At 42.7% G+C, this 16816-nt stretch overlaps 1 protein-coding gene across 1 annotated transcript; it reads right to left on the minus strand.

Moving 5' to 3' along the window:
• Positions 1–8358: 8358 nt before the first annotated feature.
• LOC128858120 (uncharacterized) lies at positions 8359–9381 on the minus strand. Its single transcript, XM_054094114.1, has 2 exons — positions 9186–9381; positions 8359–9120 (listed from the first exon to the last, which is right to left on the minus strand). The coding sequence occupies exons 1-2, from the start codon at positions 9369–9371 to the stop codon at positions 8713–8715; spliced, it is 594 nt and encodes a 197-aa protein (XP_053950089.1). The 5' UTR covers positions 9372–9381; the 3' UTR covers positions 8359–8712.
• Positions 9382–16816: the final 7435 nt, after the last annotated feature.

The following is a 16816-nucleotide window of genomic DNA, read 5'->3' on the forward strand; positions in this document are numbered from 1 at the left end:
GGCATTGAATCCACCGCTGGGCCAGAGGTATTTCTGCACACCACCCTAGAGTGGACAACTGACTAAGTTGCCCCCTGCTGCTGAGCCCTGCACCCGCAACCGCCACCCGTGGCGCGGCCGCCCACCACCATCAGGCCGCAACAGCAACAGCGTAACGCACAGCAGGCCCAAAGTAGAGAACCACACGCGTCTCTCACACCCCCAGTTACAACAGTCCCACCGAGAAATTTCAAGCATCTGCAATTTAATTGTAACGGACTAACGAGCATGAGATGAGATAGTCAACTTTATGAGCCGACACGGAACGCAATAGGTCGTAGGGGACATCAATTGGCAGATCAGATAGACGATTCGACATTGAGCACTGCAGGCAAATGCAGCAGCTCGCCTAATATAGCAAAAGCTAGCGCTGATCTGATAAATAGCATAACCTGGCGACCTATGCTACCGCTTGCATCAGACCACTTGCCTATTATCGTCTCGATTGAGAGACCTGCCGAATTTGTTTCCGCGAATCACCGGTCTTATATTAACTTCACCAAAGCTAAAACGGCCGACTTCGCGGAATTCACTGAGGATATCTTCGCCGCTCTTCCCATCCCCACTGATGTGCGCGTAGGCGAACGCGCATTCCGCAACGTGCTCACAGCTGCTGCAGCTCGCTTCATCCCTGCTGGAAGCGTGAAGACCTGTAACTTCACCATTGGTGTGAGTAAGCTCTGGTTTATAGTAAGGTCCCTATCGAACCCGACGAAGCACAACGATAAGGTGGTCATCACTTTCCACGGTTGCACTTCGTCGGACCCGAAGAGATGCGGGAGCTGTTTTAGCCGACTATTCACACTGCACCCTCCGGCCGAACAACAGTGCGTTAGAGAGCCATCAACAAAACCAAATCATCAAAAGCCATTGGCCCTGACGGACTAAACATGCAGATGCTGAAACACCTGGGTCCATTGGGAGTAGGGTTTCTCACAAGGGTTTTCAATCTATCCTTGGCCACTCTCTTTATCCCTGACAAGTGGAAAGCAGGGAGAGTGGCCGCACTACTGAAATCTGGGAAACTCACCAACCAAGGGGAATCTTATCGGCCGATAACTCTCCTGAAAGCATGCCTGCCGATTGAAATTTAAGTGTGCTCTGCCCAATCCATAAGAAAGGTGATCTTGCAATCTTTGCCAATTACCGCGGGAGTAGTCTTCTTAATATCGCCTATAAGTTTCTAGCGAGCGTACTGTGTGAAAGGCTGCAGCCCACCGACCTTATCAGTGTGACTTTAGACCTGGAAAGTCTACCATCGACTAAATATTTACAGTACGCCAAATCTTGGAAAATACCCATCAAAGGAGAATCGACGCATACCATCTTTTCGTCGACTTCAAAGCTGCATTAGATAGTCTGAATTTGGTATCCCCGCAAAACTAATACGGCTATGCAAGATGACGTTGCTCAACACCAGCAGCGCGATCAAAATTGGGAAAGACCTCTCCAAGCTGTTCGATACCAAACGAGGTTTCAGACAGGGTGACTCGCTGTCGTGTGACTTATTTAAACTGATGTTGAAGAGCATCGTACGAGCCGCAGAACTTAATCGCTCAGGCACATTGGTTATCGCGACCACGTAGAATTGTTGGCGTATGCCGATGATATGGACATCATCGGCCTTAACAACCGCGCTGTTAGTTATGCCTTCCCCAAACCTAAGCGAATGGGTCTGGTGGTGAACGAGGGCAAAACGAAGTACCTCCTGTCTTCAAACAAACAGTCGGCGCACTCGCGTATCGGAACCCACGTCACTGTTGGCAGTTATGATTTTGAGGTTGTAAAAGACTTCGTTAATTTAGCAACCAGCATTAACACCGATAAAAATGTCTGCCTTGAAATCCAAAGTAGAATCTCAAGTGTTGCTTTGGACTAAGTAGTACAAAACACGAACAAAACTAACACTCTACAAGGTTCTCATCAGGCCCGTCCTAACGTATGACACAGAAGCTTGGACGACGACAACATCCATTCCCATGGCAGCCGGTTCTACGTTACTGGAATGACTCGGGTTTTTCCCGACCCAGGGCTGCCGCTCCAGTAAACTAGCCCTGTCTAGTGTACCGTATCCCACCCCCAATCTCTCGTCACAGTAGAAATCCCTTGCAGCCCGTTTGCTCCAAATACTTCTCTTTAGGGCTGGGGTCGAACCCAACTCTGGACCAGAGGTATTTTACTACTGCATCTGCCACAAACGGGTCCACCCGAACTCCACCTCGGTTAGGTGCAATAAGTGCAACGGGTGGTGCCATCTTAAAACCTGTTCAGGCCTTAAGACTCACAGGGAGTGGTCCACAAGGTATGTGGCCAAGTGTTGCTCCCGCCATCAGGCGGCCCATGCCTCAACGGCGCTACCGTCCTCAGTGCCGGCACTTCAAACTGTCGCCACCAACAATACCTCAACGGTAGGGAGCCGCAACACAGGCGCAACACAACTCCCCCAATGACCCAAAACCCTCCTGCTCCTATCCCAATGCGGGGACAAACCAGCAGCTCTTGGCCACCCGCACAGTCTGCTCCATGTGTCAGACCAGGGTCCCTCGCAACCAACAGTCCAGTCCAATTCTTGCACAATGGCTGCGGCCACTTTCGGAGGTGCTCTGACCTGCGCACCACCCGTGAGTGGACACGCGACTTTGTTGCCCCCTGCTACAGAGCTCTGTACCCGCAACCGCTTTCTGCGGCACGGCCGTCCGTCAACGTCAGGCCACAACAACTCCTGCGGAACGCACAGCAGGACCAACGCAGACACTCCCGAGGAGTTTTAAACTCTTCCAACTGAACTGCAACGGACTTACGAGTAAGATTGACGAGATAGTCGACTTCATGAGCCTACACGGTATCAAAATAGCTGCGGTCCAAAACATTCAGCACTGTAAACGACGACCCCCCACCCGAACTCCACCTCGGTTAGGTGCAATAAGTGCAACGGGTGGAGCCACCTTAAGACCTGTTCAGGCCTTAAGTCGCACAGGGAGTGGTCCACACGGTATATGGCCACGTATTGCTCCCGCCAACAGGCGTCTGATACCTCCACGACTACTACACCCCCTGATAGGCCGGCACTACCAACCGCCACCACAACCCATACCTCCACGGTGAGGAGCCTATCGGAGCAACACAACTCCCCTTCAACCCCTCCCATCCCTTCCTGCTCCAACCCCAGTGCGGGGACAAACCAGCAGCTCCTGGTCCCCCGTACAGCCTGTTCCGTGTGTCAGACCGTAATACCTCGGAATCTGGTATCAGTCCAATGCAATTCCTGCAGTGGCTGGTGCCATTTTCGGAGATCTTCCGGCCTGCGCACCACCCGTGAGTGGACAACTGCCTACGTTGCCCCCTGCTGCAGAGCTCTGCACCCACTACCGCCCCCGGAGGCGCGGCCGCCCACCACCATCAGGCCGCAACAACCACAGTGGATTGCGCAGCAGGTCCAACGTAGACATTCCCACGCGTCCCTCACCCCCCGGATTACACAGACCTCACCGAGAAGCTTCAAGCTTCTCCAGTTTAACTGCAACGGACTTACGAGTAAGGTCGACGAGATAGTCAACTTTATGAGCCGGCACAGTATTAAAATAGCTGCGGTCCAAGAAACAAAGTTGCACGCTAGGTCATCTCTGATCACCAGGGATGGCTATAACGAGCACAGACACGATCGCGAGCGAGATAATGGTGGTGGCCTAGCGTTTATAGTCCACCACACAGTGCAGTATCGTCTCATCGATGAAGGAATCGACCGCAGGGACAGCACCTTAGAATGTCAAGGCATAGCTGTCCGGTCAGGCGATTCCGAGCTCGAAATATTTAACGTATATATACCCCCTGTCACCTGCTGCCCGGCAGGATATCACCCTGATATAGGTGCGCTCATCAGAGGTGAAAACCGATTGGTTGTAGGTGACTTTAATGCGCATCACGATCTTTGGCATTCAAGCCTGCCAAATGATCGTAGGGGACAGCAATTGGCAGAGCAGATAGACGACTCGACATTCAGCACTGTGAACGACGACGCCCCCACCAGGGTAGTGGGCAATTGTAGCAGCTCGCCTGACCTAACAATAGCTAGCCCGGGTCTGATAAATAGCATAACGAGGCGACCTATGCTATCGCTTGCATCAGACCACTTGCCCATTATCGTCTCGATTGAGAGACCTGCCGACTTCGTTTCCGCGAATCACCGGTCCTATTTTAACTTTAAAAAAGCTAATTGGGCCGGCTTCACGGAATTCACCGAGGACACCTTCGCCGCTCTTCCCATCCCCACTGATGTGCGCGTGGGCGAACGCGCATTCCGCAAGGTGCTCACAGCTGCTGCGGCTCGCTTCATCCCAGCTGGAAGTTATAAGGACATCCGTCCTCATTTCCCAGCAGAAGCAGCCAGTTTAGCGAACGAGCGTGACCACCTACGCTAGGCCGATCCCGGGGATCCCCGCATAAGAGATCTCAATTTGGAGATCCGGCAACTGGTAAATCAACATAAGCGGACTAAATGGGTTGAGCACCTGAAGACTTGTAACCTCACCTCCGGTGTGAGTAAGCTCTGGTCAACCGTTAGGTCCCTGTCGAACCCGACGAAACACAACGACAAGATGGCTATCACCTTCAACGGTTATACTTCGTCGGACCCGAAGAGATGCGCGAGCTATTTTAGCCGGCTGTTCATACTGCATCCTTCGGGCGACAGAACCAAACGTCGTGTTACCAGAAGGCTGCACAAACTGACGAACGACAGTGCGCCACTTACTTTCTCCGGTGATGAGGTTCAGGGGGCCATCAACAAGTCGAAATCATCGAAAGCCATTGGCCCTGACGGATTAAACGCGCTGATGCTGAAGCATCTGGGACCCCTGGGAGTAGGATACCTCACAAGGGTCTTCAATTTGTCCCTGGCCACTCTCATCATCCCTGACAAGTGGAAAGCAGGGAGAGTGGTCCCACTATTGAAACCTGGGAAACCCGCCAACCAAGGGGAGTCTTATCGGCCGATAACTCTCCTTTCCCCAGTAGTGAAGACACTTGAAGCCCTCCTACTCCCTCTCTACACGACACACCGGCCCCAGCCCCACATCAGTACGGATTCCGACGAGTGCGCAGCATCACCACTGCACTCACCGCCATAAACGCTCTGATAAATCGCGGGCTTAACCAAAACCGCCCCTGCGAGAGGACTGTCCTAGTAGCGTTGGACCTAAAGAAGGCTTTCGATACAGTCAGCTATTCCACGCTACTAGATGATATTTATCAGTCGACACTCCCGCCAGGGCTGAAGAGGTGGTCCGCGAACTACCTGAGCGGTCGGCACTCGTCAGTGATTTTTCGAGATCAAATATCAAAGCAGAGGAAGATTAAGCAAGTCGTACCACAGGGTGGTGTCCTTTCACCCTTGCTTTTTAACTTCTACATCTCGAAGCTCCCCCAACCACCAGCGGGAGTTTCCCTGATCTCATACGCTGACGATTGCACGATAATGGCGTCGGGCAATGACATCGATGGCCTGTGTTCCAAAGTGAACAACTACCTCACCGACCTTTCTCCCTTTTTCACTGCGAGGAATCTCCAACTTTCCCCCACAAAGTCCACGGCGACCCTTTTCACCACCTGGACAAAGGAGGTCAAGCTGTCCCTTAAGGTAAAAGTCGACGACACACCAATTCCGACTGTAAATAACCCCAAAATTTTGGGTGTAACCTTTGACAGCTTGCTCTCCTTCTCTGCGCAAACAACCGCAATTGCCACAAAAGTCCAAAATCGCAACAAGGTCCTCAAATCGCTGGCCGGCAGCACTTGGGGCAAAGACAAAGAACTGTTGCTTTCGACATTTAAGGCAATTGACCGGCCGGTTCTAAACTATGCTGCGCCTGTCTGGTCGATTGGAACTAGTGATTCGCAGTGGACAAAGCTTCAGACATGTCAAAATACCGCCATTCGGACAGCGACCGGGTGCCTCCTGATGTCACCCATCCAACATCTACACAACGAGGCACAAATGCTCCCAGTTGCGGAGCACAACAAATTGCTCAGCAAGCAGTTCCTGCTGGGGTGTTACCGCAGGTTTCACCCATGCAGACACCTGCTTGAGCCTGAGCCGCCTCCCAGGCACGTCAGGAGACACCTCCTTGACTACGCTGGCGAACTCCAGAACAAAACTGACCGAAACCTACTGGACCAGACAGTATTTAGACAGTCAATAAACGACATTCACCGGGAGACCGTTACCACCTTCATGAACTCCCGTCCTGTGAATGCCGTAATCGGAGTCCAACCACCACCTATCGCAGATGAAGAGCTCCAGCTTCCCCGTGAGACTCGTGTAACATTGGCACAATTACGTTCTGGATATTGTAGCAGGTTAAACTCCTACTTATCCAGAATTGACCCCGACATACCAAACACATGTCCGGCATGTGAAGGTACCCCGCACGACACTAACCACCTCTTCACATGCCCCCTCAAACCGACTCATCTAACCCCCCTCTCCCTCTGGACCCAACCTGTCGAAACAGCATGTTTCCTGGGCCTACCCTTAGATGAGCTAGACGAAGACGACCGCTGATATACTTACACTGACAGGGCTAACTATGCTGTTAAAACAACAACAACAACCAGGGTAGTGGGCAATTGCAGCAGCTCGCCTGGCATCACAACTGCTAGCGCAGGTCTGGTAAATAGCATAACCTGGCGACCTATGCTATCGCTTGCATCAGACCACTTGCCCATTATCATCTCGAACGAGAAACCTGCCGACTTTGTTTCCGCGGATCACCGGTCATACATCAACTTCAACAAAGCTGATTGGACCAGATTCGCGGAATTTACTGAAGACATCTTCGCCGCTCTCCCCATTCCCACCAATGTGCGCGCAGGCGAACGCGCATTTCGCAACAGCTGCCGAATGGGTTGGTGCGTGATTGCCATGCGGAATTCACAGAGAGAACTAAGGTTCGAATCTCGGGGAAACACCAAAACTAAGAAAAACATTTTTCTAATAGCGGTTGCCCCTCCGCAGGCAATGGCAAACCTCCGAGTGTATTTCTGCCATGAAAAAGCCGCTCATAAAAATATCTGCCGTTCGGAGTCGGCTTGAAACTGTAGGTCCCTCCATTTGTGGAACAACATCAAGTCGCACACCACAAATAGGAGGAGAAGCTCGGCCAAACACCCAAAAAGGGTGTACGCGCCAATTATATACATATATAGGCTGGAATTTAGAACAATGTATATTTTGGAATTTCTGGCAAACTATAATGTTTTTTTTAATGAAACGTGGTCGAGATGTTAGTGAGGTGTTAAGGAACACTCTTTATAACTTTAAATTATTCGGGAAATAATAATTTTTTGATTATTTACATTCAAAATACCCTCGGGAACTTCACTATAATTTGCCACATTACACTCTATATTTTTTAACATTTCACTAAAATTCACCAAATATACACTCCCACGCGTGTTTTTACCGATTTTTATGCTAATATTCTCATTATATCTATTAAAATTAAATGCAAATTCATTTGCCTATGCAATCACATTCCAATTTTAAGCGCGAACAAGAAGAAGATTGGAATTACAACAGTATGGTGTTGCCGGATGCCTGCAAATGAAAACAAAAATTAAGTACTTGAGTTTAGTGTTAATGATGGGAATGGGGGTTATTGTGCCGGCTTACTATATTACATACACACATATGACGTTTTAATTTTGGGCTCAATGGTTTTAACACGGAAAGGAGTTTTACGCAAAAATACTGTGCATTGCGTAGACGGAGGTGGACTGATGAGGGTTATTTTTTTGAAGCGCGGCCGAAGGCCGCCCACGCGAAAAGGAGTTCTACGCAAACATACTGTGGATTGCGTAGCCGGAGTTGGACTGATGAGGGTTATTTTTTTGAAGCGCGGCCGAAGGCCGCCTACGCGATAAGGAGTTCCACGCAAAAATACTGTGTTAATTAATTTAATTTAATTTTAATTACTTCATTATTTTTTGTGATACGCTTAATATCATTGTTTTTAAGTTTAAATGATTTGTATGTTTTTATTTTCAAAATTATTTCTCAACTTTAAATTACAGCAAAAAATACTGCAGTTTTACAATGAACCTTCCACTGAACATCCCTGCGTGCGAACTTCGTTTTCATTTCAGGTGTATGGCAACACCAACTTTTCGCTAAATTATAGAACTTTAACATTAAATTACTTAAAAACTATAAGCCTCCGGCAGGTTCTGTTTTCAGTTTTAACCGTTTTTTCCAAAGCGATATACATTATACTAAATTTTAGCCCATATATATATATATAAATATATGAATAGACGTATATATAAACTGGAAAATTTTGTGTTTTTATTCATTTATTATCTTCTAAAATTGTTTATTTATAAGATATCTGGCAGCACTTCTGCTGAAATAACCAAAATAGGACAATTCTTGGTCAATTTTACAAATTTTGAAATCAAATAACTTAAAAACTATAACCCTTCCTCAAATGAGGTTTTCACTTTCAGAAAGTAGAATACCGCCTCTACCCCGGCCCCCCTTATAACCCCTTTTTTAAAACTCATGGGGTATTACATGGAAGTTTTCCCTAAACTGCTGTTTTTTTAACCTTCTTTCATTTGTTTAGAGCGTGATTCCACACGAAAAATTTGTATTCCATATGCTATTGACTTAACTACTTATTTTATACTGGCGGCACCAAATCGAATTTCACGCTCAAATTGTTCAGCCTTTAAAGTTCCATCTATGCTTTCGCAGTTTTTGTTAAAAACACTGTAAGCGCTAATTTCATTCCGCTTTTTTGGTGTAGTCCTTGTGTTAAAGTAGATTCCAATTAACGCTGAGAGCATTAGATACACTATTCCAAATTGTAGTTTTATGGCAATTACGTAAAGAGTTATCCAAAACGATGTAAACACTACCCTTAAAGTATATTTGAGAAGATTATTATCCACATTCTCACCCGCGATAATATTCTCATCAGTTTCCTCATTTGAGCTGAAGGTCAATGAATAGTCAGCCTTTTCAACAAATTCACCAACACGAGTTGTTTGTATTTTCTTTTCGACCACGTCACCACAAGCTTCCTATTTGTATTATAATGTTATACCGGATTGATAGCCATTGAGTACAAATAAAAAACAATACCCACAGTTGCACTATCCCTTTTCTCCTCTTTACTGTCCGCACTAACCCGCAACGGCCAAAAACAATGTAGTTTTTTCTTAAACTGCGCAAATTTCTCCTCCCTCTGTTTTTTAACACGATATTTCTGTAGCCTAGCCTTTATATCCTCTTCCATTGAAAAATAATTATCCGATGTGGGTTTTGAAAGCATATGTATGTATATAAGGCAGTGATGGTAAATGGTTTTTTGAAAAATCCCTACACAGACCAAAAAAATTCCCTACTTTTCCCTACACTTACAACAAATTTTCCCTACGAAATTCCCTACATTTTTTTCTCCTGTGTTTACACTATAATGAGGCAATTGCAACGTCAAAATTGAATTGTTTGCTTAAGATTTTTAAAAATTCCGTACAGAGCTTCTGCAGTGCAATCAGTTCTTATTGGAATTAGATCCATCAGCTTAACCACAAGCCGCTCGCTTTCCTCGTCGAAAAATCTCACCATGAGACACATTCGCTTATTGAGTGCGATGTCTATGCTCTCTTCGATCATTATGGAAAATTAGTTTACTTTTAATTTTTTAACTAAATTGTCTTTTTCTTCTTTTGCCAATTTATTTTTTATTATGTTGGTGCACTTCTTTCTCCCGAGCTCAGAATTTTTTATTATTTCAGAATCAGGCACGATTTCTTTTAAGAGTGGGATTAAATGGTCCACCACTTGCAGCGCAACATTATGCTCAGCGAAGAACATGCTAAGTCTTATTTTGAAATTTCTGGAGCCATTTGGTTTACTCGCTTTTTCTAAAAAAAGGTGTTTATTTTAGATGTCTTTTTAAATGCCTTAGTATTTTTTGGTGCATTTTTGTTTCGGCGTGCTTCTGTAAATCAGACTTGCCACAGCTCAAAACTTTGTCGCACGCAGTGCATTTGCATTTGAATGGATCGTTAGCCACAGCTTCAAACTAGCCACTAAAATTTCGTCGTCAAGCCACTTATTATTGAACTTTTGTTTCCGATACTTGCATTGTTTTTCCTGGTGTTCCTCCGAAGAGTCAGTCGAAGAGCTTATTTCTGTAAAATATATGCATTTTAAATATAAAAAAAGCTAAAACTAAAATAATTGCAAACTTACTTCAAAAGTGAAAAGCACCAGAAAACGTGGGGCAACTAACAATTTTCGCGCAAAGAAAAAATCGTGCTGCCGTATTAACGCTTTTAAAAGTATGCAGCCATATGGAAAATAAGTTTGGCATGAAATCTTACTGCGGATTTTTATTTTAAATGAACTTTTTTAATTTTACCCCGCTATCTTAAAATTTTTTCTGTCCTTCTTGGAAATTCCCTACATTTACAGAATTTAAAAAAATCTGTCCTTCTTTTCCCTACACCCACATTTTTCGACAAAAATCCCTACATGTAGGGAATTTTCCCTACATTTACCATCACTGATATAAGGGCACGAATTACTATTCGATATGATACCAAATCGATACTTTTGCCTCGATTCGATAGCGATATTTTTTAGTACTAGATTATTCAGCTTCGTATTTGTACCTCAATATCGTATCGAAGCTTAGAGGAAAAATACATATCTTATGGATCTATCACAATGTAACCGTAGAGGTAACGTATTTGACTAACGTGTTGTGTAAAACGCACCGAGGTGCCACAATTTAAGTATTGCGGCAATTAAATAAACAACAAAAAACTTTAATTTTCTTAATGAGAAAGCAAATATTATATTTCGTTGTGTAAGTAAATCACACACAATTTTCGGTTTAATATTATTTTTCCATTCTTATCCAAGACCAGCCGTTAATGCCGAGCGAATTAATACAATTGATTGCCGCTTTTTATTGTTTCTTATGTTGTTGCCTGCGATGCGTTTATATTATAATTCAGTTTTAGTTGTTGTTGTTGTTCAGGCACCATACTTACGTACGGGAATGCTGCTGGAGTGACAGTCCTTGGCCGGGCATAAATCTGGGTAGTTTCGGTAACGTAGAATCGACTGTCGTGGAACAGTCGTTGCTGCATACTGTTGAGGTGTGTTAACTGTTGTTAACCAGAAGATATACGTCCACGAATTCCTAAAGTACTTTGCTTAATATTGCAATGTTAACGTTCCTCTTGCGCGTATTTTTCAAGCGCGGCAGTCGTATTGTATTAAATTAAAAGCAAATTGCTAACACCGTGCGCTTTAAAACTTTTTGTTCTTATTTTTTACGACTACTCCGATTTACACCAAGTGACACATATTTATAGCTGGTCAGAGTAGCCTGATATTACAGTTAGATTTAGTAAATATGTAATAAATAGCAATAGAATGTATGTTACTGTAGTTATGCTTACTGTATGTATATATATATGCAAATAATAAGAGATGCGAATGTGAGAATAATGACAACATACAGAAATAAGAGAATTAATGATATTTACTTTTCGGCTGTACTTAGCGTCGGTAATGCTGAAAACTGAACGCCGTACGTAGTCCCTTATCGCAGCCCCTAACGACACAATGTTGCCATTGATATTTTTGCTTACACACTTTTTCACACATCCGCGTTATCAGTTACAATTTTTCATTGTTTAATAAAACAAAGCAAAAAACCAACAAATGCAAATGTTTTTAAGTTATTTTAATAAAACTTATAATTTTTTTAAGTTTATTTTGTAAATGTTTTCGAAATGTACTGCTTGGCAACACTGTGTGGTGAGAGAGCAATCAGCTAACAGGGTTTTACGGGAATTTTCAAATATCGCGAAATGAAATCTACGATACTACGATACGGAAGGAAGGAATTTTTCATTTACATGGGGTTCTCATTAGTTTGATTGTAACAGCTGACAGGGAACTGCGTTTACGGTCTTCACTGTTTTCAGCATAACACTCCGTCGCCAGTAAACAAGTCTGACAACACAAGTTTACTTTACTCAGTACCGACATCTAACACCGCCATTTTTGCAATCGGTGGATGAAGAATGCCTGATTTGGTTTTTACCATCGCGCTTCAAATTTGGCCATCCTTCGCTTTTACCACATCTATGATTTTGCTCTGGCCAGCAATTCCTCGGCAGGTCTTGGTCTGCAATTCGCCAACGCTTACTGGGCGTTGTTTTGTGAACCACTTGATACATCTAGAGATGACCGGTATATATTCCTTCACCCATCGATGCCAAAAGCGATCAGCGAATTGTTGGGCCAATTGCCAACGTTGCCGCATATTAACGATGTCGCTGCATATTGGCTTGTGGCCATCCGATGACCCAATCAGCAAGTGGATGGGAGTAAGGCCTCGTCGTCACAATTTTCCAAAGAAACAAATGTAAGCGGACGTGCGTTCAGGATAAATTCTACTTCATTCAATGCACTTCGCAAGCTTTCATCGCTGAAACTTCTTGAAGGTAGTATCTCATAAAGCACAGTCTTCACTGATCTCACAAGCCTTTCCCATGCACCAGCCATATAGGAAGCGCTTGGTGGATTAAATCTCCATTTTACTCAGTCGAAAGATGAGACGATACCATTCAAGTCGATATTCTTCAGACAAATTATTTTTTCAGATGTCTTGAAATTGGTGCCGTTGTCCGAGAATATCTCCCTGGGATACCCGCGTCGTAATATAAAGTTGCATATCGCCATGATAGAGGAACTAGTATTTAAGCTGTGGTCAACTTCGATGTGTATAGCGCAAAGCGTTAGACATGTATTAGAACGCCCCATCTCTTTTCTTGCCTTCTTCCCACGATGACAAGCAATGGGCCAAAATAGTCGATACCTACATACGTGAAGGGTCTCTCCAAAGCGGCAATCCTTGCAGCTGGCAGCGCTGCCATTTGTGGCGGCTGAGGAATGGAGCTATCGTTTTTACATTTTTGACACTCTTCGCACATTCTTTTATACAAGACCTTCAGTCGATTTATAAAGTATATACCACGAATTTGATTGATTACAGACTCGTGCATCTGGTGATGGAAATTTTTGTGAGTCCAACGCACTATTAAAAAGGTGACATGATGAGAATGAGGCATCACTATAACATCCTCATGGTTGTTTAGGACTTTTCCATCTCATTATGCCATCTGTGTCTTTACGGTTAAAGTAAAGAGTTTGCTAGATTTTTCAATCATCTTACTACTTATGAAGAAGCTTTTTGAATCAAGTCGATGGATGTTTTCCGTGTGTGAAAAAAAATGTAGCCACAGCTCGATGCGAACGTTTTCAGCCGGAAAAGTGCTCCACGTTCAGCATCAGGTTGTTCATATGTTCCTATTTCGTATGTAGAACATAATGTTTAAATTCCGAATCTTCGCATTCCTCTAAGTTTGACTCTTCACACTGCGGCCAAACTTCTGCGCTCGACCTTAAACAATTTGGGCCGGTTAACCACAATTGGTAGCAATGACGTGCAGTTGTTTTTGTAGCTAAATCAGCGGGATTACTTCTTGAAGGAACCCTTCGCCACTGGCTTACTCTTGATGCTCCTAGAATTTCGCCTATTCTACGCATAACGAATTGGTGGAAGTTTTTAGGGTGCATTCGCATCTATCTTAGCACCGTCTTTGAGTCTGTCTACCAATATTTCGTTATTATGTTAATATTATAAGTTGCGTATTGCTTACCATGTTCGCCAGCCTCGCACCTATTACCGCCGCCTGCAACTCTAATCTGGGTATCGATAATGGCTTTAGCGGGGCGATTTTGGATTTGCCAGCTACTAGACTAACCATGACGTCATTTCCGTTTGATATACGCAAGTAGCAAACGGCTGCATACGCGCTTTCCCCGGCATCAACAAAGGTGTGAAGTTGAACATAGTGAATATTATTTATGGCATAATGGATTCTGATTCCATTTGTCTAAAAGATTTTCCTGGAGCGGGTCGTCCCAAACGATACCAGATCGCCATACATCTTTAACTCTAGTCTTTAAGTCTCGCAAATCTACAAATACATTTCAAATTATCGCTTAAAGAGTCCCAAAACATACCAAGGACTTTCGTGGTTGAAACCCATTCTTTGACGGATTGAACTAACATAGGATTTTTTTGGGCTGCTCCACGACGAATTTGTAATTTGAAGGCCAGCCACGTATATTGAAGCCAAATACGTATCATTCTCATAGAATTTAAAAAATCGGCGTAGAGGTTAGCCGCTTCATTGAGGTATTTATTTATGAAATTCCAAAGAGATTAGTTTTTATATTGGCTTCACAATTTAAAAAGAAGTTAAGACTTAACTAGGCAGTTAGCTTTTTTAGAATATTCTTTAAACTTCTAAAAATGAATGGATTCTTTGGTTTGAGGGCGTCTATTTATCATTAAGACGAATCATAAGGATCTGATCTATTATATCGCGCAGAGAACAGGCAAAGCTTCACCACTCCAGTTAACTCAACTCAACAACATATCCTAACTCACCACGGAGATCGTCTGTCTTAAAGGAGTAGTATGCCAACCCAAAGATGATATATTATAAGGTGGGCCATCCGAGTACATCACTACCCAACGAGCAACTGCAACAACAGCCGACTAAAATTTCATCGCAATCGGATGAATTATTCAAGAATCTAAAGCTACAAACAGAAAAACAACAACCTTTAATATTTATATACATATACGAAGATATAATTATGCTCCAAAATTCGTAAGACTGGTTTTCCTTAAATACAAATCTGAACAATTTTCATTACATTTTCAATTATATTTAGTTGCACTTGCCGAAAGTAATATCTACTTTTTAAACCGCTCTGAATTTGCCAAATCGTCCTAAAACTTTCTCCAATTGAAAATACTTACATATAAATATAAACCCCATTATTCTTTATTCCGGTTTCTCCTATTTGTTTATTTGTTTGGCGGCTAAGAGCATAACGTAACATCTTAAAGATATCTTATTATAATGTGTTCATGCTATCCAATTACAGTGTTAAAATTTTTTCCAACCAGAATATTCCAGAATATTTTTCTGTCGATAGTGTGAGAACATAAACCTTTTAAAAATATAGGGTTTTCCAATGACAGGCGTTATTTTGAATAGGATTGCGCTATCGAAAGATGATTAACGATTTTTTATGGCCGGAATTCGATGGTATTGATGTGGACAACGTTTATTTTCAAGAAGATGGCGCTGGTACAAGCAACGAAACCAATGATCTTTTACGGGAAAAGTTTCCGGACCGTGTTATCTCTTGAAGAGGTGATCACAATTGGCCACCGAGATCTTGAGATTTAACACCTTGTGGCTTTTTTTCTTTGGGGACACGTGATAGAGAAGGTCTACCCCAACAGCCCAGGGTCGATTGAAGACCTCAAAGAGGACATAGCGCAGCCACCTTGCAATTCGGTTATGGAAAATTCTATGAAAAGAATATTGTCCTGTAAGCGGGGCCGTGGTGGTCATTTGCCTGGTGTTATTTTCCATTATTAACGGCATACCTTCCTCTTCATAATGAAATAAACATCCTATCATTTATATTACAAAATAGCAAAATAACACCTCTTATTGGAAAACCCTTTACAAATTTTCGTTTTTCTTGTTTTTTTTTTTTTTTGTTTTTCAAACATTACATTTTCTAGAAAATACTTCACAGAAATTTGCTAAATAGTATAAACACATTGACCACTGTACTTCACAATAAAATTTTTCTTGTCTGCAAATGTTTTCCCAAAGCCATCTTCATAAATATTTTGAAAGCGGCAGTACTTCCCTTGCGAGTTGTCGCAAGCAAAATTAGAAGAAGATTCAATTCGGTGACAACGACAATTCGTAGCCAGAAGTCGTACTGTCGTCAAAATACAATAATTGCGTTCATAAGAACGTGTGTATTTTAATATTTGACATTGCTGTCTGTCGCCTACCGTCGTCAAAGTGTTTATGATATAAGATTACATATATATATATGTACTATATATGGAAGTGTTCTTGAGATAGTACTGTCAAAATTTACATCGTTTTTTTTAAGTAATTCTGTGAAAAATGTAAATACTCCTCTTTATGTAGATTTTTTAGCACTGTTACTTATTAATATTATCACTACAATAGCTTAAAATTTTAAGTCCTTTTTAGTTGAATTTTATGGTATGCACGATATCTTTTTTCTTATTTTTTTTTATGAAAACCGATGCATTTAAGATTTTACGAATAGAACGTTAATATTCGCGTATCAGCTGTTCATGGGAATTGTGGTGTGAATTCTGTTACCAATCTTTAAAAAAAATCAGTTTACGTTCTCAGCCGAAAAATTAAAAAGCCTTGTGTCATATGATCTTACGAGAATGTGCATATTATCCCCAACAATTTTTAGTGTTCCAAAATATTATTTGTTGGGGTGGGATACCTGCGTATTAAACATATAACATATAAAATACAATATATAAAACGAAAACATCAACTTAGTATTATATTTGTATTTGAACATTTTAAGATAAACATTCCATCCTTATTTATTTATTTCACATACTCAAATTTCAAATTTAATATATTTTTTTAAGTTTTGTAAATTTCACCAAATAAAACATTTATCTTAACAAATTTTCATTAACAAATATTACCAGGACTATTTTTGTAACTAAAAGGAAACTTTTACAGACTTGCACCGCTCGGTAGCATAATAATTCATACTTAGTACGTACATACTTTCAGCTGCAAT

Source organism: Anastrepha ludens, chromosome 2 (genome assembly GCF_028408465.1).
Source record: "Anastrepha ludens isolate Willacy chromosome 2, idAnaLude1.1, whole genome shotgun sequence".
Classification (NCBI taxonomy): Eukaryota; Metazoa; Arthropoda; class Insecta; order Diptera; family Tephritidae; genus Anastrepha; species Anastrepha ludens.